The sequence below is a fragment of the Aplidium turbinatum genome, chromosome 14, assembly GCF_918807975.1.
Source record: "Aplidium turbinatum chromosome 14, kaAplTurb1.1, whole genome shotgun sequence".
Taxonomy (NCBI): domain Eukaryota; kingdom Metazoa; phylum Chordata; class Ascidiacea; order Aplousobranchia; family Polyclinidae; genus Aplidium; species Aplidium turbinatum.
In genome coordinates this window covers 10765197-10792891 of record NC_137485.1, presented here as the reverse complement: position 1 = coordinate 10792891, position 27695 = coordinate 10765197, and the positions used below count along the sequence as shown (strand labels likewise).

The 27695-nt window shown below is 37.9% G+C and overlaps 2 protein-coding genes across 3 annotated transcripts; one reads left to right on the top strand and one right to left on the bottom strand.

Annotated features, from left to right (window-relative positions):
• Positions 1-912: 912 nt before the first annotated feature.
• Positions 913-1556, top strand: LOC145782707 (coiled-coil-helix-coiled-coil-helix domain-containing protein 2-like). The gene has a single exon (XM_082594461.1). The coding sequence runs from the start codon at positions 1111-1113 to the stop codon at positions 1546-1548; it is 438 nt and encodes a 145-aa protein (XP_082450587.1). The 5' UTR covers positions 913-1110; the 3' UTR covers positions 1549-1556.
• Positions 1557-2501: 945 nt separating this feature from the next.
• On the bottom strand, positions 2502-26927 carry LOC145782706 (protein diaphanous homolog 2-like). 2 transcript variants are annotated; one of them, XM_082594458.1, is made up of 22 exons: positions 26822-26927; positions 26226-26387; positions 25438-25545; positions 25050-25195; positions 24010-24154; positions 23597-23727; positions 22871-23153; positions 22586-22704; positions 22144-22260; positions 20430-20507; positions 20238-20343; positions 19656-19781; positions 18863-19508; positions 18167-18360; positions 17573-17709; positions 16780-16882; positions 16385-16526; positions 15892-16016; positions 15131-15295; positions 11330-11468; positions 10049-10147; positions 2502-3853 (listed from the first exon to the last, which is right to left on the bottom strand). In XM_082594458.1, the coding sequence occupies exons 1-22, from the start codon at positions 26858-26860 to the stop codon at positions 3576-3578; spliced, it is 3588 nt and encodes a 1195-aa protein (XP_082450584.1). In that variant the 5' UTR covers positions 26861-26927; the 3' UTR covers positions 2502-3575. The 2 variants fall into 2 exon arrangements, with proteins under 2 accessions (XP_082450584.1, XP_082450585.1); XM_082594459.1 differs by lacking the exon at positions 2502-3853 and adding an exon at positions 4583-7344.
• Between the last annotated feature and the right edge of the window lie 768 nt (positions 26928-27695).

The following is a 27695-nucleotide window of genomic DNA, read 5'->3' as shown; positions in this document are numbered from 1 at the left end:
CGGACATAAAAGAAACCCATCCTCAGGCAAAAGCAGGTTTCGATGTGGCCCAGGAGAGCAGGTGTTGAGCTCTTTTTATGGTCAGACTGCACATCACAGTCACACAGTAGCCTAAGACGATTGAGGTTCGAGATCCAGTGTAAGTTATTGTTTCTTGTCCTAGCACTATTGTTTCTTGTCCTAGCACTGTTGTTTTCTTGCCCTAGTACCGGTACATCCTATAACCTGTTGAATACCCTAATCCTACAGCTATCACATTTACAGTCATGTCTCATCGCTACTCTGCGAAACAAAACTTAACTTTAAAAAGTCTGTAGAATTATTCGGTTAGGGGGGGGGGGGCTGTTTTCCATGCAGCCCCAACAGATTCAAAAATTGCTGTTATGTATTCTGTAAAATACCAAAAGAGGTGGAGCTTCAAGGATATTTTTTAGCCAATCAGAGCACTTGAAATCCAAAATCTGGGGCTGCAAAGAATGTTGTCCCAAAGCCATGTTTCCAAACAAATTTTTAAATATTTTAATTTTCAATCCGCAATCCATAAGTGAAAAAAGTAATCGGGTCGGACAAACACAGAGGAAAACATATCTTCCCTTTTTTCTCTTTCTTTCAGGGGGGGCTGCAGCCCTGCAGCCCCATGGCACGAGCCGCCACTGCCAACTAGTGTTTATTTTTGAAAAAAAGCGTGTCGGTGCGACGAAGGCTCGATAGCTTAAATTGGAGTTAAAATTTTGCTAAACAGATTAGTGCATGGCCAAACAACACTTTTAAACAGTATGAAAAATTACTGCCCTTTACAATAAATTGTAACTGCAAAAGCATTATACTGTAGAAGGTTTATTTATAATAGATCACCTTTCTTCTGGTTTTCAGTACAACAATTGCTATTTCACTGTGTAGGCTAGTTATGGAGTCACTGCTGCTCATTATTTAAAATTTTGATCATAACCTTCTTTAAAATATATATTTTATGTGTTGCTTTGCTGCTGTTTTTCTTACCTCACTATAAACCGCTTTGAAGGCAACCAAACAAACTCGATCTGTCGTTTCTCAGTAGGTAGATATATATATGTTTGTGTGTAACTTGATTTGTTTAGTAAGTTTGTAAAAATGCCACGTTCTCGTAGAAGTGCTTCTCCTATTCGCCGCCCTGTCGCTGAGCGGCCAATTCAACGCCGATCTCCTAGTACAAACAGACAGTCACCTACCCAACGACAGCCAGCCACCCAACAACAGCCAGTAGCGGTGCAAGCTTCACCTACCCGACAGCCAGGATTACTTGGTCAAATGGCTGCAACCGCCGGCGGTGTTGCTATTGGCAGTGTGATTGGTCATGGAGTGTCCAATGCCTTGTATGGAAGTGGAACTGCAGCCGCAGCTCCACAAGAACAGCAATCCTCTCAACAGCCTGCTCCTCAACAACAATCACAAGTATGCGGTTGGGAATTACAGCAGTTTCTAAACTGCGCGCAAAATCAGCGAGATATTTCACAATGTGAACAATTTAATGAAGCTTTGAAACAGTGCAGAAAAAATAATGGGATATGATCATATGATAAAAGCATTATCTTTTTATTTTTATTTAAACTCTTTTTGACAAGTAGAGATAACACATCATTCATGTTTTTAATGTGTTGTAGATTATAAGGAGTAACTACTATTCTGGAACGTTTCATAATTATTTGTAGTAATTGGCATTTTAAGAATACACTGTAATTTTGTCATTGCGCTTCAAACACCAATTTCTGCTTGAAGTTACAGTAAATGGCTGAGAATTCTATTTAATTTAAATACACTTGTAAAGTTAACTCAGTTGGATTTATGCGAGTTACTATTTTTATTCCAAATACTTATTTAAGCCGAGATAAGTAGGCATATACTTTTGAATATAATTTTCGATTGATTGCAGCTTGAAATCAAATACGAATAAAAATGATTGTATATTTACAAAATCTATTAAAATATTTCGGAAACAATCACTGTGAAGCAAATACACATTTTGTTTATACATCTTCAATTGCACTGTCAAGTCATGTCCACCATAAAGTTATAGCGAGCACCCAGAAAAGCTGCTTTCAAACGTGATTATAGCAAATGGTGTGTTTCATATTCGTAATTATAACTTCGGTACCAATCAATAAGACTATTTTTATGAATTTGCTTTGATTATAATGAAAGCAATTTACTTTGGGCATAGAACTCAATTATACAACTGTCGGTACTCTAATATGATTACCAATGTAATGTAGTAACTACAAAAATGTTTTAACAACATAATAAAATCAACCAGCAGCACATAGTTTGTATATTGACAGCACCGCGTTTGAAAATTGGTTATTTTGAGCTGTTCGTAAAGACACACTTTTAAGAATTGAAAAAGGAGAAATCTGCTACCAAGTAACGAAGACACCAAGGAATGAGCACCCGATTTAAAGTTTCTCGCCTGATCGAACAAAGAACTTTCGTAAAGTAACGTAATGCAATCAATTTATGAAATCGCATGCTACAGACTTTTCAGTCTTCGCAGAATAACACATTTATAATGTACGAAATACAGCATTCTTTATCAACAAAACCTTCTTTGTATGACAATCAGAGCACAATTTATTACATTTAAAAGGCTCCTGTAAACAAGCAGAAACCTCTAAAGTCGGCTTTAAAAATATTTCGCCAGCTTCTTTTGCATGAAGCTACGCATGAAATAGCAAGGAAGCGTGATCATTTGACTCAGTTCACAATTGTCTATCTGACAAAGTATTGTGCAAGAAACGCTCATGCAGCATAACATACGAATTAAATAATAATCAACAACTTTAAGTCAATTCAACAGCAGGCATCAGTCTTGAATTATCCATCAAAATTGTGCGTGATAGTGATAACCTTATCTTATATCATCAGCATTATGTTACTTCCTCGTATTTAGAGTTGGATACAATGCGCCATTGTTCTCGATCATGAGCTGTCGGTACTGTCTTACATAAATTTCGTACTGTCTTGAATAAAGTTTACTTTAAAATGGTCTAAAGCGAATTCGCTTGACCTTAAGGTAAACGGCAGCTTATCTCTTTTGATGGGTCACCGTAGCCTACATATATTTTTAAGGACGAAAAGTGGTTTAGAAAGAGTCAGGCAGCAGGTGAATATTCTGAAGTAGTTCAGTGAATGACATCAAATCGACGTAGTTGTACATTTCCGTCAATCATGAAATGAATTTTACAAATCGTCTTCAAAAAAGTAGATTATTTTGAACTCATTCTTCTGCGTCAGTGCCAAGGAATAAAACGATAACGGGAGACAATTAATCTACAGCAGCGCGAATTTTTTTGAAGCAAATGCATAGGTGCTGTCGATAGAAATACAGTTTGACCATATCTGTCTCCACTTGATTCTCGATAAAATTATTTGCGGTGGAAATATTTTCTCCTGTCACCGTGCAGGAAAGAGATACTTGCCAATGATACCTCAAGATGCAGATCTTCATTACCACCAGAAGCTCACTGATTGTGTCCGAAGAGCTTTACAGCTTGGCTCCCCAAATCGGATGTGTTTAGTTGCCAGAAACAAGATGGCTCGTGTTAAAGTGCATTCAACTCTGCAAGTAGAGCATCGCTGCTGGCGTTAGGGTTTTTACGATGTCGCTTTTGTTGAGTAGGACCCGATGTCCCGCTGGACCGAGTAGCTTCCTCCATTGACGAATAGATTGTCCGACTATTAGATGAGGAAGATTTGAATTCCGGCGAACCTCCGAGATCGTCCGCTGTCATAGAGTCGAGAGGAATGTCAACGGATTCGGGAGCAGTTTGTCCAACCAGGAGTCTGCGTGATCTTGATCGTTCAATCGCTCTATGGTTACCTGTGATAACGTACAGTATTGATTATTAGCGGCAGTTGAAAAGGTAAGCATTGAATGAGACTGTTTATCAAGCGTTTATCTCTGATCCATAATACGCTCTTATGGATCAGGCAACGCATACATGTTGAGTATGGCAGATCACAGAATCATGTTGTCGTGCAATTCAAAGCAACATCGTGCGCAAATTTTCAAACTAGATTTAGCTCCCTGAAGAAGGCAGTCACGTTTCATTGACTTCGAAATAGATGTGGATCTAACCTTGTGAGAGTTTGCCTATTTCACACCAAAAGAGTGTACCATGTTAATAGCCTATGAACTGAAAAAGTTATTTTACAAAACACTTAAGTTTGAGGTCATTTTTTTCAAAGCAAATAAATCAGTTAGGTTCAGTAACTTGCACAATGTATTGAATAAAACTAGCGCCACTGTTAAGACGACTTTTTCAGTATTTCATTCAAATCGAAACATATTTAGACGTTACAGAAAACTCGCGTAGCCTACATTTGGAAGTCACTGCACGTGTTGATCTTTTTCAAAAAAAGTGATTTATTTGTCCCGTCCTGCAACTTTCCAGTAGTCACAAAAATTCAACCTTCCTCTCTCAAACATTTTTTTGCAAAGTAAGCCCTTCTTTAACTCAGGCTTTCATTTGCAAACACTGCGACTCGCATTTGTTGATACAACAATGTCTATCAACTAACAAAACCTAGATATTTTTTATCCACACTTAATGTGTAGTACAGTAATTGCGTTGAAACAAAACTTCATGACATCAGCCGCATGTTATATAATCTGTATGGGCAAAAACTAGCTGCAAAGGTACAATGAGGTTAGACAGCCGTCGCCATTTTGAATCTATGAAATTCATCATTCGCTTTTCTGATAAATATCCCAACAAATCTGGCAACCCTGACTGCTTTCCACTACGAATCTTTCGCAGAGTTTAAGATCTTATCGTACGATTAATTGTTGATTGAACGACAAAACGCATTGAAAACGATCATCGTTGATAACTTCAACGCTCACAAACACCCCAATGGAATACAAACAGCAAGGTTTATGAAAAAATAACATTTACGTTAGTAGTCTTTGAACGAGGATACTTTGAAGTTACCGGCCGAGTTTGCACAGAAGAAAACTTTTAGACAGATTTTTTTTACGATGGCGGCAGTTACAAAAATAAGATAGACAAAAATCACTGCATAATAAAATAGTAGTCTAATGGCTGTGTATAATTCTTTGGTATACTTGAACTGTGGCGTCAACAGCTAAAGGCATCAGTTCGGCGACATAGTCGAATCCCAACACAAGACAATATTTTATCCAGGAAATCAGTCATACAAGATCAACGTGAAATTGACGTTAAATCAATGCAAAAGATATTAGATGTTGATTTGCTGACTGGACCGTGTTAAATTATGACAAGTTACCATTTTTTTCGATGTTGGAACGACGTAAAAAGTGCAGCTTTTGAGAGCTGGTGACATTCGGCTGGCGAAATGACTGCATAGTCCGGGTGATATGGATGGTAAAATGCTGGTAAACGATGTTGTTTCACGTAATATGTACGTTATCGCAAACAACAACAGTGTCGCGCTCAGCGCACAAAAACAGCGACCTTGCAGGAACAGAAAAGTACACTCGACTTTTCAAATGTATCAATACTAACTTGATCAGTGGCCTCTTTAAAAATTGACATAACATCTGACCAAGCCATGTCATATGGTCAGTGTTCAAAAATATAGCGTACAACATAAATAGCACAAAGTATTGGGAAAAACATAAATTTGAAACAATCCAGCGCAATCTTGACGTTGGCAGTTTTAACTGCAAACAAAAAGTTGCATTTCGTTTGCTGAAGTTTCCAATAGCAAAATCTGACACGAAATTTCGTTGAAATTAAACATCGCTATCTGGCTGCACGACAACAAAAGTAGTTTTACTTGAACAAGTCGACTGTGCTAAGGTAAGAATGAGCAAGCAGGCAGTTGGTTCGGTCTCGATGAGCTGGTGCATCTCAGTCCTGTACTGCTGGCTAGAAGCAACACAAAATATCCCACAATAAAACAATGTAAAAACATTTCTCACCCAAAGAAAAATTATCCGTGACTTGTTCTATCTTGAAGAACAATCATAAGTGGCTATTTCAATATGAGGATGCACTTCCTGGACAAATTTAGCGCATTATGATTGCAATTACGTAACAGTGTTGACATAAAAATTGAGCATTTCAAAGGCAGAAAACGTGTCATGATGCAGATTAGGGGTGTGCAGTGAAAGATCAACGGGTCATATTACCCACATCAGGTTAGCTACTCAACGTGGAATTTAAATTAGCGCGTTTCCTTTCAAAAACAGAAACAAGAGACTTTACAAATTCAAACATTGCAATCGGGCCCATTAAGAAAAACCAGCAGCGCGTTCTTAACAAGGAATAAGAATGACGTCAGCGGTATGCGAACGACACATGACATTACTACTCGAAGATACTGAAGACCACAAGAAATCAACTGGCACGGTCGCAACCTGACTTACAGGTGACTGAAAACGAACTTCGATGCACTTCCTTGAAAATGTTTAAAACTAGCGTCACGTGATTACACGCATCACAGGATTTAGGGCACGTCATTCTAACTACCAACGTTGTGAAAGTGATGAAAGTTTCGGTGAGTGCAGTACAGTGGCTACACAAACGATAAGAATGCGTAAAACTTGCGATATTGTCATTCAACAAGAAAATCCCTACACAATTTTGCGAGTATGATCTTGGGAGTTGAGCTTTCCTTGCAAACTTTTAAATGAGTTCAGCTTTGTATGGCTTTGTAGGATCCGAACTTACAGAGAAAAGTACATACGACCACTGAACTAAATCATTACGTTTACATTCAAACCACACAATTAGATACAACACAAGAGGAATCGTTGGGTCAGGGGTATAGCTCAACCTTGCACCAAACAACCTGTATCCAACATTCCAAATCGCTATTTTTACATTTATCAATGCGCGATCGAGGTAAAGCTGTCGTGTTTGCTCTAAAGGTAACAGCAACTCTGTAATTTTCAAGCACTGCGCCCGAATGCATAAAGTCCGAAGTCACTGAAACGTAAGTAACAATGATATCTTCCCACACAGCAAATCAACCGTTTTTTTTACATTGATTGAACGTCTGAATCAATGTAAAAATCGATTGATTTGCTACCTGGGTTTAAGGCATCAAGATTTTCCACAAATCCACACATTCAATGTAAGTTCGGTATGTCAGAGCCTTTTAAAACCCGGTATTGCAAGGGGGATTCTTCTTCTGCGACCTGCTCTTGATTCATTTCCATCGCATCAAGAATAGGATCGGCCTTCTGTCGTCGCCGCCGTCCTTGTTGGCCTTCTGTTGACAACAGGGCCGCTTCTAGATCACAGGCCGGCTGGATGGTAAGACCCGGGGGGTTACCGGCTCCCCTCGAACGTGACCGGCCATGGGGGGCCATGCGGCCACCTGTCGGTTGTTAAGTTACATTGAGTTAAAATATAAATATCAATCATGTCTTAAGTCAGGGGTTCTCAACTTTTTTTACATTTGCTTATTCCTTGCCGAAGATTCGAAGAATAATTTGCCGTCACCAAATATTTACGGGCCTTATATTGGGCATTTAGGTTGCAGGTTATCTTTTATGTTCTAATAAATTTACATACTGGATATATGAAAGTTAACTCCGGGAGATAGATTTACCTTCGGTTGAGAACCCTTGTCTGTGAAATGTTAAAGCGTTCTTAAAGAGTTCTATGAAACACACAAAAAAGACTTTAAAAGTTGATCACTATAGCGAACATAACGGCTACACAGCATTTGGCTTTCAAAATAAAACAAGTGCATAATCGAAACAAATATACACAATTACACATGACCAACTTGCCTCATGTGAAAACCACATACAACAAAGGATACGTACAATACAGCGTGCAACGAAAACTGACATCAAATCACATTTACACAAATGTATAAATTATTAATTAAAAAAAAGTGCTCAATGCCAAGCAGAGCAAATTACATCAAATACAGTTACTACTTTCTAAAACGCCTGTTTCATCCTAAAATGGGGGTCATCAGAAGGTCCTATATTCAAATAGAATTCTATTTAAATAAGGACGTACTGATGACCCCCCTTTTAGGGTGCAACAGGTTGTAGAGGTTTTACAGAGTAGTAACTACATTTGATGTAAATTATTATTGATATGCTTCCAGTTAGTTACGCAAAATTAAATGAAACTGAATACCCTAGACAGCAAATCAACCATTTTTAAATGGTTGATTTGCTGTCTGGGACTGTACAGTGTACACAAAATCAAAATTGTTATAGAATTGCCAACGTCTGTTGGTAACAAAAAAAATAACGAGAAATTTAATAAATAAACAAAAAGTTAATTAAACTGCAGCAAGCAAGGTTGTTTGTGCAGAATCAAAAGCAATGGAGCTTTCTACATACAAACATGGAATGTTAATGCAGTGGTCTTCCCTAACCAGACCACTGGCTTGATCAAGCGGAGTTGACAGAATTGGTTTAAAGATTTTTGCATGAATGGCTATAGCATACTGTATAATTGTTTAACAGATCTTTAAAGTCAGCTTTAGTACCACAACGAATGACGCCAGCCTTGCCAAGTGAAACGGTAAACATGATCATTGCCTGCGCTGAGTCTAAAAAATAGACTATGTTTAGGAACTAGAACCATGTCTTACATAACTAGTCGGTTAGGTTTTATTTCGTAATTGGTTTGACACAGGGATCTCTAAAGAAGATATCTTCTTTGGATATCCGTGGTTTGACAGCTTGAATTGAAGTAACGAATGTGTGGCACTGGCATGCATCATAATATGTAATATAATTTGTCTCTAAAAAAAAAACACAACAATAAAAACGAAAAGGAAGTAACGCACAATACGCAACACAGAACAAGCAAAACGAATATAATTTCAACAGGCAAGCAAACTAAAAAGGCAGTATTGCAATCTGATATCGCAAGATTTCGCTCTGACGCGTGCATTGCATCAGCAGACGCGTGATTTCAGGGTCGCTTTCCATGATGACATATGTGGAAACGAAACACAGGTTCCAAAAAAAATTCTTGCATCATTTTAAGGCCCGGTAACGTTGAAGCGACGTAAAAAAGAAAGTTCTTGTTTGTTGGAATAGACGCAATGGTGCAATAAAAAGTCTTATATCGCCATTCGACCTGGGAAATCATGATCCTTGAAGCTATCAACGTATAACAGATACACGAGATGCAGTAAAAAAAATGTTCTACAAATACACTCCTTGTGCAAAAAGTATGTCAAGATACAAACTTTCAACACTGTTTCACAACATATTCATTCACGCATTTGCTAATCTCTTATACCCCAGCTTGAAAGAATAGTCCTTTTTACATTGATTCAACGTCGGCGATGGAAACGAGGCTAATTTTGCTGGCTGGGATGAACTCAACACCGAAGTAAAGGCAACATCAAAACAACGTCTACAAGTGGTAAAACGACGTTACACCGAGAGGCACGTACGATCCCATAAAGCAAATCAGTCGTTTTTGCATGTAAAAAATGACTGGCTTGCTGTATGGGGAGAGCCTTGACATCGAAAGCCATCACCTTTCTTAGACTCGATAAGTTCGTGCCCTGCAGCGATGGCGCGCATCATGGCGTGAGCGTCGACGCGATCGATGCTTCGAGAAGAACCTGCCGGGGCGCGCTTCGCTGTGACTCGCTGTTGCTGGGCGCGCAACTGGGCTATTCGCTTTCCAGGGCTTAAAGTACGGTGCCCGGCACCTGGTAGTTTAGAGGTTGATTTATGGAAAACTAAACCTAGGTTTCAGAGGTACTGGCGGGGTTTGGTAACGAAGAGCATAAGCATCTAGTTTCGTAGGCCACGTTTTCACCATCGCCTTATCCCTAACTTTCTAAAATCAGTATTTTCAAACGACACTGAGCTAAGTGAACGGCTGATTATTGCCTAGAGTGTGTGGCTACAGTCAAAACTAAACAAAAAAATATGGTAAATCAGTATCGCCATCATCAATGCAACCAAAACAGCAAAATAAATAATCTCTGCTGACAAGCAAGTGACTAACTGATCAGCAATTAACATAAAGAAATATCTTATCACCATCAAGAAAAATTACCGTAGCTAATATACAATATCTTCACTTACCTTTCTCTCTAGGTGTTCTCCGTCTGCCTTCTTTCTTAAAGGCTTGACCGGTTGAAAGCGCTTCAAGCAGGCTATCCATGACACCCTCTTGGTCACCCTCTAGAACATTGCAGCCAGGAAAGGTTAAAATAAGAGCAGCACGATTAAAAATTTCAATGAATTCAAATAGAATTGCATTCATGAAATGCTGGCATTCATACAACAATCTGGATGGTATCTATCATATTTTTTTTTTTAAGAATCGATTTCGCTATAATAATAGCATCCAGCTTCATCAAATAGAATTCAAAAAGTGTCAAACTGAATTGGTCGTCGTCGTCTTGTGAGCCTCTGGGGCCGAGGGTCTATCCTTTTACCACCCCAGATTCACGATGTTCCCGGACTACACTGGAAGGCTACTAGAGAGCAGCCAGTCTTTGGTTTCATCATCCATGACACGCAGACCTTCCACTCCGTTAGGTGGCTTGAAGATGGAGCAGTCATTGATGATGTGGTCTGCGGTCTGTTCCTCGGCACCACATTCACAGGAGGAGGAAGAGGCCATTCCCCATTGGTGCATGGTTGAGCGGAAAAGCCCGACGCCCGTACGGAGACGGTTGAGGCGCACCCATGCCTGTTTTGGTAGTGTTAGGCCGATGGGGCGTGTGTCGGCGTCGGGGATGAACGAATAGAGCCTGGTGGCGGTTGACTTCCATTCAGAGCTCCATTTATGGTCCGCCCAAGCAGCCGCAGAGATATCTTGTACATCAGCTTCCTTGATAAGAAGTTGAGCGGCTGGCACGAATGGGTGTCTTGATTTCAGTCGACGGGGGTGCTCGTTTGGGAGAGCAGAGATCTTGTGGTGGAGAAGGTGGTTAGGCTCCAGTGCCCGTCGACCGAGGGACAGAGTGGCTTCTTCGCGATGAAGCTCAGCGGGTTGGATGCCAGCGAGAATGGGAAGATTGTCCAATGGTTTGGGACGCAGGCATCCGGTCACTGTGCGCAGGGCGCTGTTTATGGCAGTGTCGATGTTATGGCAGTGAGCACTGCGGCACCAAACAGGTGCGCACTGCACAGTACTCTGCTGAAGAGTAGACAAGGGCTAAGGCTGACTAAACTGATGCACATGAGCTACACAATCACAAGACGTGTTGGAGATAAGTTGAAGTAGCTCTTGTAAAAAGACATTAAAGTTTGGTTGACGAAACGCTAGAATAGCAGGTGTATGCACTCAATTAAGAAATACATTACTTATCGCACGTGGGGCAAACAGTCTCATGTAATATTTAAAGTCAATCTTACCGGCATTGAGATCCACGGCAGCGGGTTGTCTTTTCTTTTTTCTTTCTTCTTTTTCTTTCTCTGCTTTCTCTTTCGCAAGCTTTGCTCTTTTTTGCTTTTCCTCCATCTCTCGTTTTCTTTTATTCTCTTTCACAGCAGCCTGTTGTGACAATAGCAAAATTTTAAAGCATTTCAAAAAGCATTCGAATCTTGTAACAAGGCTAATTAATTAATGGAACTGATATTTAAAAAACATAAAAGTCGATTACGGTGCATTATATTTCCAATCTATAAAACAGGGAGTGATTTTAAGGAGTTTAATGTCCAATAGGGTGCGGCTGACGCCCCGTAAAATTTAAAACTTGATCGTAGCAACCCTAACTTTTTTTTGGAAGTGAGGCTTGGTGTACAAAGCTTAAATGTGAAGTTTCAGCAAAATTGAATAAGGTCTAGGGGGTCCAGATTGCAATCAAACTTTTATAGGATTATCGATTTTCCCAAATTTCAATTTTGATATTAAATTAGGTGATTTATGCTTAAAAAATTTGAGTGATTTTTAAAACAATGAAAACTATTAATACTACAAAAAGTGCTCAATGCTAAGCAAAAAGGCAAAGCAGAGCAAATTAAATCAAATATATATATATAGTTATTACTATCTGAAGCCTTTACAAATTGTTTCACCTGACGGATCATCAGAAGGTCTTATTCAAATAGAATCTATTATTAGAATCTAGATTCTATTTGAATAAGACCTTCTGATGATCCGTTAGGTGAAACAATTTGTAAAGGCTTCAGATAGTAATAACTATATTTGAGTGATTTTTATATGTTCATGTGATATCAGCTAATTTTGGTAAATCATTACAAATTATAGCTTATATGCTGTGAACAGCAACTTAGGTTTCACTTAGAACCAGTGTGTCAATTTAGGGGTAATTTTGCATAGGCTACTTCGTGCAACGGAATTTCTGAAATTTTTGCAGAATTAGGGCAAATTTTCTAAGTTTAGGCAAAATCTATGGAGCATGCTTTGCAAAAAATTTCAAAAGTGGTGTCTTCGGATTGCAAATTCTTTGAATGATTACCCTGTTCAGAACATACCATAACTGACACTTCAAAATCAGTGTTTTATACTTTTAATGCCATTTACCACAGCGCTGTGTAGGTGTAGGCTTTAGCCATAAGAAATTTAATATAAGCACTCCTTTGTTGCTTTTAAGTTAAAATTTAGAAATTACGAAGTGACATTCTAACATTTTTGTTTTAGTACTCTATGATACATAATTACATATCATTTCACCACAGGTTTTCACTTTAAAAAGAATTATATACTTCACCCACATGTTGCCTACAGCCCTACACGTAGCCTAAAGTAAGGGGCGACCTATATCTTCTTGAATTTGCATACAAGCACCAGTTTTATGCCCTGTATTACAGCTTGTTGTGTCAAAAACAAGAGATGTAACAAAATCTTTGCAATGCCAATCTTTAAGCAACTGCATAGTAACTTTGGACACAAGTGCTCCAGCTGTTTCTGTTGAATGGGTTGGGATTATTGAAACACCTAACAATTTAATGCCACCGATGCCAGATATCAAAACTCGGAGCCTTTCATCTTGCTTCTACTTGCTGGTGAAAGTCTTCAGAAGTTTTCCATCCCAATGTAAAGCACCAACAGCAGGTGGTGACCATGCGGAGAGATTTTTTTCTGAAATAAGCTGCGCTGTTTCAACTCTGTATCTGTGAGACTGAGATGGATGGAGATTTAACTTCGAAGCATCTCCAGAACAGGCGTGAACCATAGAATGGAGAGTAACAGATAAGGCAGTTGGTGTAATGCTGTTTCTGATTGCTGCAGAGACTAATCCTGGAAATTTCGTTATGTCATGAGGAATGAAGATGGCTGTTCCTGTTTTTGATCTTCTTTCATGAAAGCGTTTTTCCTCTATCTCACAAATCATTGAAGATGTGCATGGCTCGTTGTCCACGTCATCCTCAGCTTCTAAATCAATAGCATTATTTATGATATGTCATTAACTCGGGCCTCCTCCTTTTCTACTCGTCTATCTTGCTGTGATTGCCTGGTACTGATATTTTTAACTTTTGCTTCTAACACTATCTTTTCCAGCCATACTTGCTTCCCGGTTGCTTGTATACTGATAAGGAATAGCATGTCTTCTTTATTGCTATTTTTTTTCATGACATTGTGTGGCCAGAAAGGATAGGTTTCGCTAAGCTTTTTCTGAAATTCCTGTATATTTTTAGTGGTTTGCCTTTGTCTCTCTTAATCTTCATTTGAAATTCTTGCTTGCAAAAAGAAATTATTTTTTCTGATATTTCTTGCTTTGCAACTGTAGAAATGTTAGCTCACAAGTAAAACGTAAAAACTTGCTCAACTGTACTGTATATAACTGCCTTCCTGATAACCTTGTTTGAATTAATTTGAAAATCACTTGCTTGTAGGTTGGTAACTTGCTACGTTTGATATCTTGATCTGCTTTTGTGGGAACCGTAGCAAGTTGAACATACCGAGGGTCATGTTGTACATGAGAAGATATAGCCTAGCAAACTTTTTTTCAATTAAATAGCCTACTAAGTGAATACAAATTACACGTATTGATTCTAATCTACAATTGATAAATACGATTCTATAAATCTTTCACCACATCGCATACTAAATGTCTAAGGTAATTCACCATTACTAAGTTGTCATAATTAAAATGGTTAGGACCCTGGTCTTGATATAGAAGTGCTCTGTAACAACCCTTACATTTAACCTTATTCTGAACCTGGGAACAATGCCTTAGAAATGATCTGCACTTACTAGACTGAAACTGGAGGTATTTGACTGAGCTAAATAGTGGTAACTCATTTTGAAGGTATTATGACATCACAGAGGCCTGTTTTTACTTTTAGCGGTTCACAAGGTAAAGCTGACATGTAGTGACCAGGAAGATTTCAGTCACTCACATTTAATAAAAGTTGTGTCTTGTACGGTACTGGTTAATACACAGACTATGTTGTTCTACTGCTTAATACTTGCATTCTCCAGCAATTACATCAAGCATATTTTGCAATAGGTTGTCACATTACCTCTCAAAATAGTGTTTGTGTTTGGCTGTCTACTTGCAAAACCCCACTTGTTAAAAAGTAGTATGGAACATAATAATACTGTGTCAAACATTGCAACTGAGGAGCCCAGATGACCTTAAATACAGAATTTACCATGATAAATGAAGGACTATGTAGCACTGTAAAACTACCCGATTAAGCACCAAATTTCTTAATTTTCAATTCAAATCTGGACCCCCTAAACATTAATAGATTGGTCTTAAACTTCATAAATATTGTTTTTGTACCAAGTGTCACCTATAAAAAAAAGTTAGGGTGTTTTGCTTCAGGTCGGGGCATCAGCCGCACCCTAATGTCCAATGCAATTAAAGTTTTTTTTTTAAGTTCAGGATTGTGGTTAAAGCTTTTGCGACCACCAGTTATGAAAGCTTAGATGGCTTGTATACATTGATGATGTTATAATTTTCAATGCTCACGCAAACCATTCAATTTCCTCGTCGGCGGAGGAGTTTGCAAGCGTCCAGTTTAAGCTTTCATGGACAAACGTGGCAAAGCCATGATTCCTGCTTTGGGTAGAACTTGTCTTTCATCTCATTGAAATGCAATCAATTCAAATTACTTGAGATGGCAATTGCAATAATCACTAATTTACCTTTTGTACATAAAAGCTGTAAAATAACCTACAAACTCCGGTTTACAAAACTATGAAAAGTTGAACACAGTGATTTGCCATGGTGAGCTACTTACTTGGTAGTCTGTGCAGAACGTGTTCATTTCACCGAAGAAATCTTCCATTGACTTCTTCTTGGGATCGAAGCAGTAAAAGTTAGATATTTTAATAAATATCGACTGCATCTGCTCGAACATCTCCTGCAGCATGGTGCACTCTTCTTTCGCTTTCTTCAGGAACTCGTATCGCACAGAAACAGTGTTGTTAAGAAAAGAAAGAGTGTTGTCGAATTTTTATTAATACCGTACAAGAAAAAGCCTATGTATTTCAAACTGTGAAGTGTAAATAATGAAGCTGAACAAAAAATCAAAGGGTAAAGAAGATGGGAGCCTGCTTGTAGAGGTTTACTTTAACAAAATAAATTTATCTGATCGAAACAGGCGTACTTTTATGGAAGGTTGCGAAATATAGAAAAGATTGAACCAAAACTAAGAAGTTTTTTTCGTTTTAAAACAATACGTATACTATTGTGATATTCACGGTCTAACAAACCAAGCAGAAGATTTGCGTGTTTTCGTTGATGATACCAAAACTTGGCTGCATACTTCAAAAAACTATCGAAATTTTCGGGTTGTAAAATGGCAGTCCTTGAGACCAAGTGGCAAACAACGACCATAAACATCTATCCAAGTAGCAAACTATTTTCCTTCTAAAAAACTAATTATGCCACCTGAGGAAGTTGCGAAAGGTACAAATGTAAAAACTTTTTAAACACACATTTTGAAATGTATTGATAAATCATTAGAGTAGATGATAATATTTTGTTAAAAAAGGATATTTCTAAAACCACAGAGAACTGATCAATGGGATCCTTCGTTTTGCTGAAGATCTCGATGTCTTTTTCGATTTTCTTCAAAGCAACCTCCATTGCTTTAATGTTTTTCTTCAATTGCTCTTCAGAAACTGTCAAATGCAAAGTAAAGTTTCGCATTAACTGCCAAGCCAGTTTAAGCACTATAGAGACAAGTCAGTTTTTAGACGTTACAAATCCCAGCATCATCTTACGCAACATAATACCAAATCAGAATAACTTTTTCATCAATTGCAAAAAGTAGGTTACTAATAAGTGGTCATTTAATTACAAGACGACAACTTTATAAAGGGAGGCAACAAAAAGCAGGAAAAAACAGCAAAAACAGGTTTTTGCCAGTTACAACTGCTTTGAATCTGACAAAATAAGAGTGAAATACTTCATCAGCTGGTAGGTGAAGTAAATGCATTTGGTTAATGTTTAACCACGTCAGTTACTTCCGCGTAGATTTGCATCGCACCTCGTGTCGCTTTGGCAATATGCTTGAAGTCATCGAGGAAGCCGTGGACCTGGCCATATCGCTTCTCCTTTTGTTCTTGGATCATATCGGCCAGAAACATCATCATCGTCTGAGTGTTTTCTGTGCTTTTTGTGTCTTTTAGCTGAAGGTTGAAGAATCAAGCAACTTATGTTTTTGTTTTTTTAAAAAGGGAAACTCTGTGATTTCACTTTTTTGCAACTTACACAAAGAAAACTACGCAACAGAGTCGGATTTAACATACTGTCTATTTGACCATACTAATAAAAATATCTTTTGTATGTCAAATAAAAGTGTTTGTTCCGTCTGTGTGGCTTGGTTGGATATGTTTACAATTCAATTATAAGTTAATAAAAAAACAAAAAAATTAGACTTACTCGCGATAAGTAGCTGATGTCGAAAGCGAGTGTTTGGGCGTTGCGTGAACCGGAATTCATGTAATTTCCAACCATCAAAACCAGTTCCAAGAACTTATTGAACCTGAAAATTGAGCAAAAGAAGAAAAAAAAAACTCAACGGAGTCTTCACTTCAGCATGTATCAAATCCTAAACTGACATTTGCCGACTTCATGTATTAACTTATTTAATTTTGAGCTCAGCTATAGGACTTGCTAAGTCAATACCAGCTGATCATGCTCATGAATATGCTCATTATGTTTGTGAAGCTCCTTGTGTAAGACATGGGCTTGTTAGGTAGAAGTTGCTGAGTTGTTGGTTCACATCAGTGGTTCTCAAACTTTTTTCGCTGTGACGCCTTGGAAAAAGTTTTCGGAACTTGCGACGTACCAAGCGACAAAAATTTCAGTAATTTTTAGTTATTTGTTGGTGTCTCCACACTTTCGTTTGTCTCGCGGCCAAGTGAATTAGAACCGCGCTATGTGATCGCTATGTCATAAATCGATTGCTACAGTATCGTAAGCATGAGTGCGAATGCACAATTGGACATGTCAGAAGATATATCTGTTTGCATTTTATTACCGCAATTGAGTGTAAATGCGAAATGCAATCATTGTGAAACGTCCTTGGGACATCGAAACAACGCATCAAGGCGTCGCCACGCACAGTTTGAGAACATCTGACTTAAACTGCTCTTGGCAAACGAAACTTCACGTTTTCTGTCAAAGAAACTGAACATAAAAACACACCGCATCAAAAGTTTAGAAATCTTACTTTTGACTTTTTAAAATATCTTGCATCGCAGCAGTGGCGGACACTATGCCGGGTTTAATGTCTCCAACGTATTCATCGAACTGTCGCATAAACTTGATGTGCTCCAGTCTGGCGTTCACTCTGCTCACGTCACTCATCTATGGAAAGAAAAAAAAATCCCCATAAAAAAGTTGCAAATGTTCGTGATACAGAACAGTACCGGGTGCAACAGAGAAATCTATCAGACTTAAAATTAGTATTGTAACAATGCTCTTGCAGTTACGGTAGTGGTAATAAAAATACAAGAAAGTTATGCTCGAAAATATGTTTACTCTTATGGTCACAGTGGTTTCGATTGCAGTTTTGAACAGATTTTGGAGTTTGGTGCAAAGCTTCACCTTTACAAAATGGTTCAGTAAATGCTTTACAATAGCTGAAGTGTAACTGGAACACCGGTGGCGGCTGACGGGAGGAGATGCCCCGAATAGCTTTGTTCAAATTTCTTGTTCGTGATCACAAAATTTTTAAAGAGGTTATTTTAGAACACATATCAAACTTGGTTTATATTTCCGCCACGTGCCTATGTCGCATATAAACAGAATGATGGGCACGTACCGTGCAAAGGAACTGTTCAGCGGGTGTCAAATCCTCAAATTGCTTCTTGAACTCTTTCAAAGAGGTGATGGTTTCTTGCTCTGGCAGTTGCTTCAGCAAATTGTTGACAAGCGACTCGTCCAACGCATCGTCGACTTTTAATATCATGTCTTTCAGGACAGGGTGCGACATTTTCAAAGTTCCAAGAAAGATGGCTGAAAACAGGAAATTGAATTTAAAATCTGTGGTCGTCTTCAGCTACTGCAAGTTACAGATAAGCCCCAAGGTAAGTAAAAGTACAATATTGGGGACCAATTTTGGTCTCTTGGGATCCGTTCTTTAACAAATTCGTAATTCAATATAATTCAGTTTAGACACAAGCCATTTTAACATATAGCTTGGTGTCGAACCAGGATAGTTTGATTTGAAACCAAGTCTTTCCTGAATTATATTGAATTACGAATTTGTTAAAGAACGGATCCCAAGAGACCAAAATTGGTCCCCAATATTGTACTTTTACTTACATTGGGGCTTATCTGTAACTTGCAGAAGGAGGAATCTGTGGCGTAAAAACGATAAATTTGAACAGGAGCAATACAAACTAGTCATTTTTAAAGACAATGGAAGAAAATGCAGTGTTTCTGTTACCCAAAGTTGGCTACTCTATCAGTAGCATATAAATGCAGATTGCAGTAACATAAAAAATCATACACTTACATAAATTCTGAGCTGACTTGGTGTCCAAAACTTTCAACTCTTTTACTTTCTTTTGTGGCTTCTCACTCTCAGTATTTACCTTTTTTGTGATCTTCTTTTGGCCAAAGGTGGCCATTAAACGAGTGAACAAGTCTTGACTTTCAAATTCCGCATCTTCAGCTTTAACCCAGAAACTGTCATCTTTAATGACGTTTGGTTTCAATTGATTCCAGTTCAATCGCTTCATCGTCGTCTCAGGCTTGAATGACTTTTTCGGCTTCATTCCTGCTGGTAACCTGGGTCCAGTGATCAAAGGTGGTGGAGGGGCAAAACCACCGGGCGGTGGCGGGGGAGGGGGTGCTCCACCAGGAGGCGGCGGAGGTGGAGGAACACCACCTACAGGTGGAGGAGGAGGAACACCACCAACAGGTGGAGGAGGAGGAACACCACCCACAGGTGGAGGTGGAGGAACACCACCAACAGGTGGAGGAGGAGGAGGAACACCACCAACAGGTGGAGGAGGAGGAACACCACCTACAGGTGGGGGAGGAGGAACACCACCCACAGGTGGAGGTGGAGGAACACCACCAACAGGTGGAGGAGGAGGAACACCTCCGGTAGGTGGTGGGGCAGAACCAACAGGAAGAGGAGGACCTCCAGCAGCAACCTGAAAATATATTATGAAAAGACACTTACACATTTCCAACACAAAGGCTTTTGAGCAAGAGCATCCTTTTAGATACATAAATTAAACATTTTTAAAACAAAAATTTACATCAGAAATCATCTTTAACAGAACTCAGTTTGAACAAACCTTAACTTTTAGATCAGCAATGAGAGCTTCATGCTCTTTTAGTTTCTTTTCTATTTCTGTGAGCTCGTTGCTTTTTTTGTTCAATTTCAACTCGGCTTCCTGCCTCGCAATCAACTCTTGTTCAAGCTGAAAAAGTAGATTTGTAAAATGTACGCAACTGCAATACTGCATTCAATACACCCAAAAGAACAAATGGATGTTAAGAGAACTAAACATTACTTCCGAAAGAAACCTACAAGTACATTTGGTTTCAAAGCGCCTTTTTCCGATGTGGTTTTGAGAAAACATCTATTTATGGACGCAAAAAGACTCTTTTGAAGTTCAATATTGGCAGGTGACAGTGACCGCTCCTCCATGTCGGGGTGCAATGGAATGAAAAGCTGGCAGTTGAAGTAGCCTATGCTGCTGCACTGTACAGTATATGCTGGCAGTTCAATCCCGTTGCTTGATATTTCCATTGCTTTGTAGCAAATACTGACGATATGTTGTGGCAAACCATACTTATGCATAAGCTATGCTTTCCACTTTCGAAAAATGTCTTCGAAAATCATACACAGACACATTGCGAAAGCTTTACAACACCTGCTTTTGGCTTTCCGTCGCTTTGGTTTCGCTCTCTTCCACCTTAGCTTTATCCACCAATTTGTCAATCAATGGGTCCACAAAAAGTTGAAATCTCTTGTTGTAACTGAACAATGACAGGTTTCATGAGTTAATTTTTACTTCGCGAAGCTTCGAATTTAAATGACAGCCATCAAAGAGCATCCTGCGTACCTGAAGTCTGGGTCCATACCGCTTTTGTGAAGTATAATTTGAGAAACACATTCTTCTATCAACTTGTAGTACTGGGGTCTGTAGATGGTTAAAAACATCAAGTTGTACTATGCAGTACTATGAGCATTGAGCAACCATTTTCATTTCTTAACTATACAATGATAAAAGGAATGGTAACACAGTGTGTTGGAGTTTCCTCAATGGGTAGTGAGAATTTTGGACTGGGATCGGGAACTGTACGAAGATGGTCGCTTTTGAATCACACAAATCAGAAATTATTTATAGACTATACCAAAGTGACATTTTATGCTTTAATTTTATGCCAATAAATCAAATGAAAATATTTCCAGCTATCGTCTAATAAATAAGCAAGGTACATTCGAACACATGCTGTACAACGTCATAATACTTTTCTAGTTTTTAATATGTAAAGAGATTGTGCACTTGGTGGTGACAAATAAGGATGAATTTACAAGTTCTATAAACAGTAAACACACACTATCAACAATCTACGCAAGCAACATAATTTTTTTTTACAACATGTGATATTTCGTCAGTGAGAAATGTAACACAAGCCATGGAAATATATCAAAAAGCCACTTGTAAGGGCCAAACTAACTTATAAATCTAAGATAATCTACTCAAGCATATTTCTAACAGGTGTGACGCTTAATTCATATGTTATATTTGCATTGCAGGCGTAGTTCCATATTCCGAATGTATTCACATGCTGGAGTCTACCAACAGTACAGGCTGGTGCAGTTAATATTTTACAAGTATTTGCCCATAAAAGAACTTCAGAACGGGAACGACCAAATGGGAATAAAGTGGTCATTTTAAAAATCTGTTCAAAACCTCCAACCCACAGTGCGTATTAGATAAAATGTGATTAATTGTTTACATTATTTATATTACCGGTATTGAACGCTGCAATCTCAAAAAACAAGTATTTTGTTTGGTATTGTACAGGATCAATTGTATACGATCATTGATCGCATCTTTTAACAGTTTAACAAATTCAATATTATCAGTCAATGACATGAGATAAGTGTAGAAGGTTCATGTCAAGTAATTGCCATACAGGGTCCACTCCAAAACAAGCAAACAAATTCATTGCGGTTCGAAGCTGGGTTTTTTTTCGGTCATTTATCGGTTATTAACCAATTGTTTAGCAAAATGTCCGAAAAAAATGTAGTCAATTCGGTCAAAATGTCCCAAAAAAGTGTTGCAAGGTGGTGGTTCGCTGATGAACGTTGAAGAAACATTTGTCTGCTCTAACTTTTCTCAGATAAAACACGACAACGTTTCTCAGCGAAACTTAATGTTGTAGCTAGTCAGGAAGTGCAAATTTTGGTTTGTATCAATGTATCAGCTACTTGAAAGGAAATATTTTTATCAGAAAAAATGACCGAATTAAATAAAAAATGACCGAATTTTTTCAAGTCATTTCGGACAAATGACCTGAAAGTCTCAGCGAAAAAAAAAACAGGTTCGAAGTGTAAGAGACAAGGGATTCACTCAAACAAGTTGTTACACTCACGGCTCTCTTGAGCTGTGCAAAATGACGATTCATCGGTTCAGCCGGCGTATGAGTCATAAAGATCACAAACCAAGCCTGCGACTAGTCTTTTTTTTAATTGTTTTAACGTCTGCAGACGTTGAATCAATGTAAAAAAAGACTGATTTGCGGGCTGTGGAAAAGTCACACACTTACCTTGCCCATTCGTCGTCTCTTACACTGAGCAAGTGCTGCAAGATCGATAGAAACAGCGGCTCCGATGGCGTCCCGGTCAGTGAGTTATTCAGAACCTCGAAAACGTCTGAAGACTCAGTGGTAACAGAATGGAAAAGGTTAAGAAAATAGCTTCAAGATTTTAAAACCGCTCCAGCTGAAGGTGAGGTCTATAAATTTACATTTATCTTTGACTAAACGTATTTTTTGTGTTTCAATAAGATTAACTGTCAATGTATACGTCTCAGCAACCTACGCTGAGACAATGGTTTATTGAAACAAAATTTTGATCTGGGTTTTTGCTTTACGAGTTAGATACAACTAAACAGAGACGATGTTGCAACAATGGACTAGTGGAGTAGCTTCACGCATTCCAAAAGCAGCCATCTATCAGATGGAAAAGCTTTGTCACAATAAAGGATATTCGAATTCATTCTTGACGTCATAAAAGCGAGTGACCAGCTCTTCAAAGTCAGCATCTCTGTGCTCTTCAAAGACCTGCACTTGGATTTTGAGTTCGTCATTTTGACTCTTCTTCAAATCCTGTGGAAAAATCAACATTTCAAGAAGTACAAAGATAAAAAGAAGAACCACAAGTTAAGTAGAAAAACTGTACAAAAATTTGTTTTTTCCTACTTAAATAGTCAACTTCAGTGCTTAGTAGTTATTACAAGACAATGGTTTTTTTTGTTAGAGTTTAGCTACGAACCTCTAACTCATGCATAAGCCCGGCTCTCATGATTTCGTTTCGAAGATGCATTCGAAAATCTAATTCTTCAGGAGTGCAAACCAAGACGTTGACAAGCTGGAGGCAGGCCACTCGCAGCTGTGGCAACTTTTCTCCACCTTTCAGTCCATAGATGATAGAGTCGAAACGGGTTGGCCCGACAGGTAAAATAGCATGGGTTCTCTGTTCTTCAGTGTTGAAATGTCTTTGCTTGAGCAGCGAGTTTTCATGACAAGTTGTCAGTGCTTCGAGGACTTTGTCGTGACTGAAAACACGATGTCATATTGAAAAAACTCGCCACGAGCGTACACAGAATGTACGTGTAGCCATACGGGCCAGGCTCTTGCCACAAACAGAAACCAATGTGAATGTTGACAAAAGACTAGATGCAACAACATAAAAAAATTGCACTTTTTGCATGACAGGAAGCTGAAGGGTGAAGTTTAAAATTCCAACCAAAATTTTAAAATGTTTAATTGATAATAAGGTGTCACCCATAGAAAACCCATTCTCGCAGGCTTTGCACAAATAGATAACAAACAAAAGTCAGTTGTTTAGTAGCGTACAGAAAAATTAGCAAATTTCAGAAAGATCTAAATTCACTTAAGTATTTGGTCTCTTTACGCAATTATTATCTTCATATTCAAGCGGTGTCAATAGCCTACTTTGTTCAAATTTTCAGTTGTTGCAGCTACAGTATTGGCTCACCCATCTTCTAACAAACACACGGCGGCCACTAGCTTCACAGTGTCCGTCATCATCATGTTATTCTCGGGGTCGATCGCTCGGCACAAAGTGACGATCCCATTTTCTTTATCGAACATGTTTCGGATCCCGTACTGGAAAAATATTACAATTCTATATCAGTAAAGTTTTAAACGAAACTGTTCAGCGTCCATAGTAAGAGATCAAAAAAAAAGGTTTACAAACTGAAGAATGACAATAACTAAGCAAAAGCAAGAGTTTTCGTAAATAATTTTTATTGACTTTCGCAAAATAAAAATTTTGCGGATGCCACAGCTAAATATTTTTAATCTTTGATGTAATATCATAGACAATTCCTTTTCGACTCCAACAAAACATAACGCGAATTCAAGTTTTCCAGAGTTGTACCAGCTCACCTTGTTATTCATGAATGCTTTCAAGCAGCGAATGATTTCATGTTTAATTTTGCTAACAATTTCAGAGTTCCTCTCGTGGTCATACATGTCATTGAGGATCTGAAGAAGAATGTCCAGACCATCACGACCGAAGTTTTGAAGCCAACTAGAAAAAAAAATTGTTTACAAACATTTCAGTGCAAAACCCGTCATTTTTACAGTTATTCAGCGTCTGCAGGGAGCTTTTGTACCAAAATGTTGCGCTTCCATGACGTATTGCCGTAAGATAGTGCTTAGTAGTTAAAAAAGCATTGGCGGGACGAAGCTGTATGTCCCACACTTCATGCAGCAATAAAAAGTTAGGAGGCCACAATACAGATGATACTTCTTGTAGCAAGCGAGTATGTTCAATTACGAGATTTAACTGGCATGAAATTGGGCTAAAAACCTTTCATCCTCGAAAAATCTTTAAACAAATAATTTATGGCTATAATAAGTAATTAGAGTTATTAACAATCTGAGTGAGAAAAATTCAGACCAAAAAAACTCTGCATTTGGCTTGCCATGATGACTTGATCAGAAGTGCGTACACTGTTCTTAAGTTCATGAGAAATGTATCATCTAACTGTGCTGATAAAAAGTCGACTGGCAGTAAAAACAATGCAAACAGAACATTAGCGAAATTGAACATCAATCATCTCATTAGTTTTATTCTTTTACGCTTTTAAGTTCATGCACTTCAAGGAGAATTTTCCTTTTAGCGGCACATAGTGAGAAGAAATAATTCACAGACCACAAGATTTCAACAAATAGAAGCTTCACTCTGTAAACCTTAGTTAGTGGACTCTTGTGAGTGGTTCAAAGCTAACTACAAGTGTGAAGCTGTCAGAATTGAGCTTCCTTCTCAGTTCGAGCATCAAGATTCTTACAATCAAACAAATATATCCTTCTCACAGCTTAAAAAAAACGGTGTTCACTCAAATTTAAACAGTAGTGAAAGACGTGAATGAAATGTGCCATATCTCCATTTAAAGTAGCGGTTCGCAAAAAGATATAACTACCTCAGTGGATTACTGTTTAGGGAAACTCGTAGTGTTTCAAGAAGATGTAAAAGCTCCCTGTTGCCTCCAGTGTGATTAGCTCCCTCTTTTTGCAAAACATGCCGAAGACTATAGATGAATTGTTGAGGAGTCATCCCTTGGTCGCCCTGAAGTTCAAACAAGATTTTAGAAAATAAAAAAAGATTACACAAAACAACTGAGTAATTCCAGATTCCACACACCAAGTGCAATAAAAACTTCAATCGTGGCAAATTTATAATATATACTTAGTATGGTCACAACAATGTAAAATAGCAAATAAATAGAAGTAGGCTAGCTTGTACTATGTTTATTGTTTATGGAATGGATCCTTGGATTATTTTTGTCACAGATCTCAATCAAAAATTACCTTGACTGTTGTAGCCTTGTTTAACCATTGCGCGACCATATCTCTCTTAATGCGAAGATCTTTAGTGCGAAGTGGTTCTTTTTTATCTTCTGTCAAGTTCATATCATCCTACAAATAAAAAACGGCAGGCTGCATTAGTATTTTATTTGTAATTAGTCTTGCATGCAAAACAATAAGGAAATGCTTTTGATATGGTATATACCACTTTTGTGCATGCAACATTTACATTGCAGTGATGGAGTTACAACATCAACACATTAGTTCATCGAAACCAAATCAAAAAATATGTTGATGCTTGAAAACATACATAATATCAATTGAGCACTTTGCTAGTAGATATCTTGCTGTTGCATTGTGGATAGCTCATCGCTCCAGCAGTTTGAGCACTTTGGCAAGGTGGGTGAAAGTACCCAAATGTGGTGTACTTGCGTACCACAAATGGAAAATCACAATGCTGCGTTACGGATATTGTAATAAAGCGTTCAGTCAAGCGTGCGATTTACTGCCCTGAGGAGACCTAAGGTCGAAACAGTGACGTCCTGTCTGCAGTTTTGTATATTGTATATATCACCTGGCAAAACTTCGTCTTTTCTGTTAAGCTAGGGTACCGTAGTTGCTGAGTTATTGCTTAGACCATTTACATAGACAGGTGAAAATTTCAAATCAAAACAACTAGTCCAACTTCAGTTCGAATTGATCAAAAATTATCTGTGCCAGTGTTGACAGTCGTTTGATTAACATCATAGCATCATTCAAAACAATCTTAAGGCATAGAACACAATACTTACAAGCATTTTTTCAAACAGTGTAACAACTTCATGTTCTGATAATTTCGATGCAACAGCTTCGGGATATCCATGCGCCGCATGTTCATCATCTCCTGATGATTGTGTCACAGGTTTTTTACCAGTCTTTTTCCCTTTTGTGTTTCCAGGTGTAAATCGATCCAACTAATATTAAAAAATATAGCGTAAAAACTACTTTTTTGTTACATTGCAACAATGACGAATTTAGAACATTACAAACTTTTGTTTTTCTTATTTAACATATAATTGAGATGAATGCAGGGTTGCCGCATGTTTAGTTATTTTATTTTCAATATATTTTTTTAATTTCACTGCTTTTAAGCAAAAGATTTGCTTTGCATTAAACATGTAGAAAATTTTTTTTGTAAGCACCTTGAATGGAAAAAGTCACAAATGCAACTGTTTAATTGGAGGAATATGAAATAGAAACATAACATATATCATCAAGATGGCATAAATTTTTGTATCTTTTATTAATTTACATAGTATGGTAAGCCAAAAAACATTATCCACTATCGTCAAGAACCATTTCCTTGTTTTCCAGAAAGATTAAAGAAATAATTTTTTATAATACTTACGAATTTCGATTTTCCACGATTACGATTTATATCAGACATTGTGAAAGGCTTCCTTTTTGTCACTTGTATACAATGGGCAGTTTTTATCAGTGATAACCCATTCCCAAAATAATTTGCAGTTTATTAATTAACATCAGCTTCTTTTATATCAAATACAAAAAAATCCTATTAGCTATAAAATGAATACAACATGTTAGCAATATTAAAATATATATATATTCATAAATTACAGACAGTCTTCTTTTGGCTTTTTTCTACTTTATAAAAGGTCATTGAAGTGGCAACGAAGCTAGTAGATGTAGGGTTCTCAACTGAAGAGGAAGTTAGACTTTACTCTTTATTGCCAAGCAGTGGAGTACGGTGGGTCTGCTACTATTCGGTGAGTCCGATTCGGTGAGTTCCTAACCTCTAACCCTAAAACGGCAATGATAATTAGGCTACGGTACCCAATAATTTAAAAAAAAATTGAAAAAATCCCCCGTTAAGGGATCGGACTCACCGAAACGGGCCATTCCGGAGTACGGTATGATCTGAACGGCTATTGAGCAAACTTCTAACCTAGTGTGTGTTGAAAACTTTTGAAAAAATTGAGTTCCCAAAAAAAACAGTTATGGCACCTATTGTTACACCAAATTGTTCATTATAGCCTAAGTAGGCTTTATAGCATTTAAGTAGGCTAGGCCTACCTCTTAAACTAAAAATTTCGATATCTTTGCCTTGCACGATTTCAGTCAGCATTTTGCTTTTAATGAGTTCAAATTATTCCAGTTTTCTGAGATTGTTAACTTTATGTTATTAATAAGATACCAGTAATCAAATTATTTGTTAGGTAATGAATTCATTTATTTTTCTTTTCTTCCAGCAAATACATTAT

What these genes read in the sequence shown, in the direction of transcription:
- LOC145782706 (XM_082594458.1), bottom strand. Translation starts at nt 26,860, where the DNA reads ATGTCTGATATAAATCGTAATCGTGGAAAATCGAAATTC. An exon ending in AAGCATTCATGAATAACAAG is followed by an intron (nt 23,728 to 24,009) that starts GTGAGCTGGTAC and finishes ATATTTTTCCAG; the next exon opens with TACGGGATCCGAAACATGTT. An exon ending in CGTTCTGCACAGACTACCAA is followed by an intron (nt 11,469 to 15,130) that starts GTAAGTAGCTCA and finishes TTGTCACAACAG; the next exon opens with GCTGCTGTGAAAGAGAATAA.
- LOC145782707 (XM_082594461.1), top strand. Translation starts at nt 1,111, where the DNA reads ATGCCACGTTCTCGTAGAAGTGCTTCTCCTATTCGCCGCCCTGTCGCT.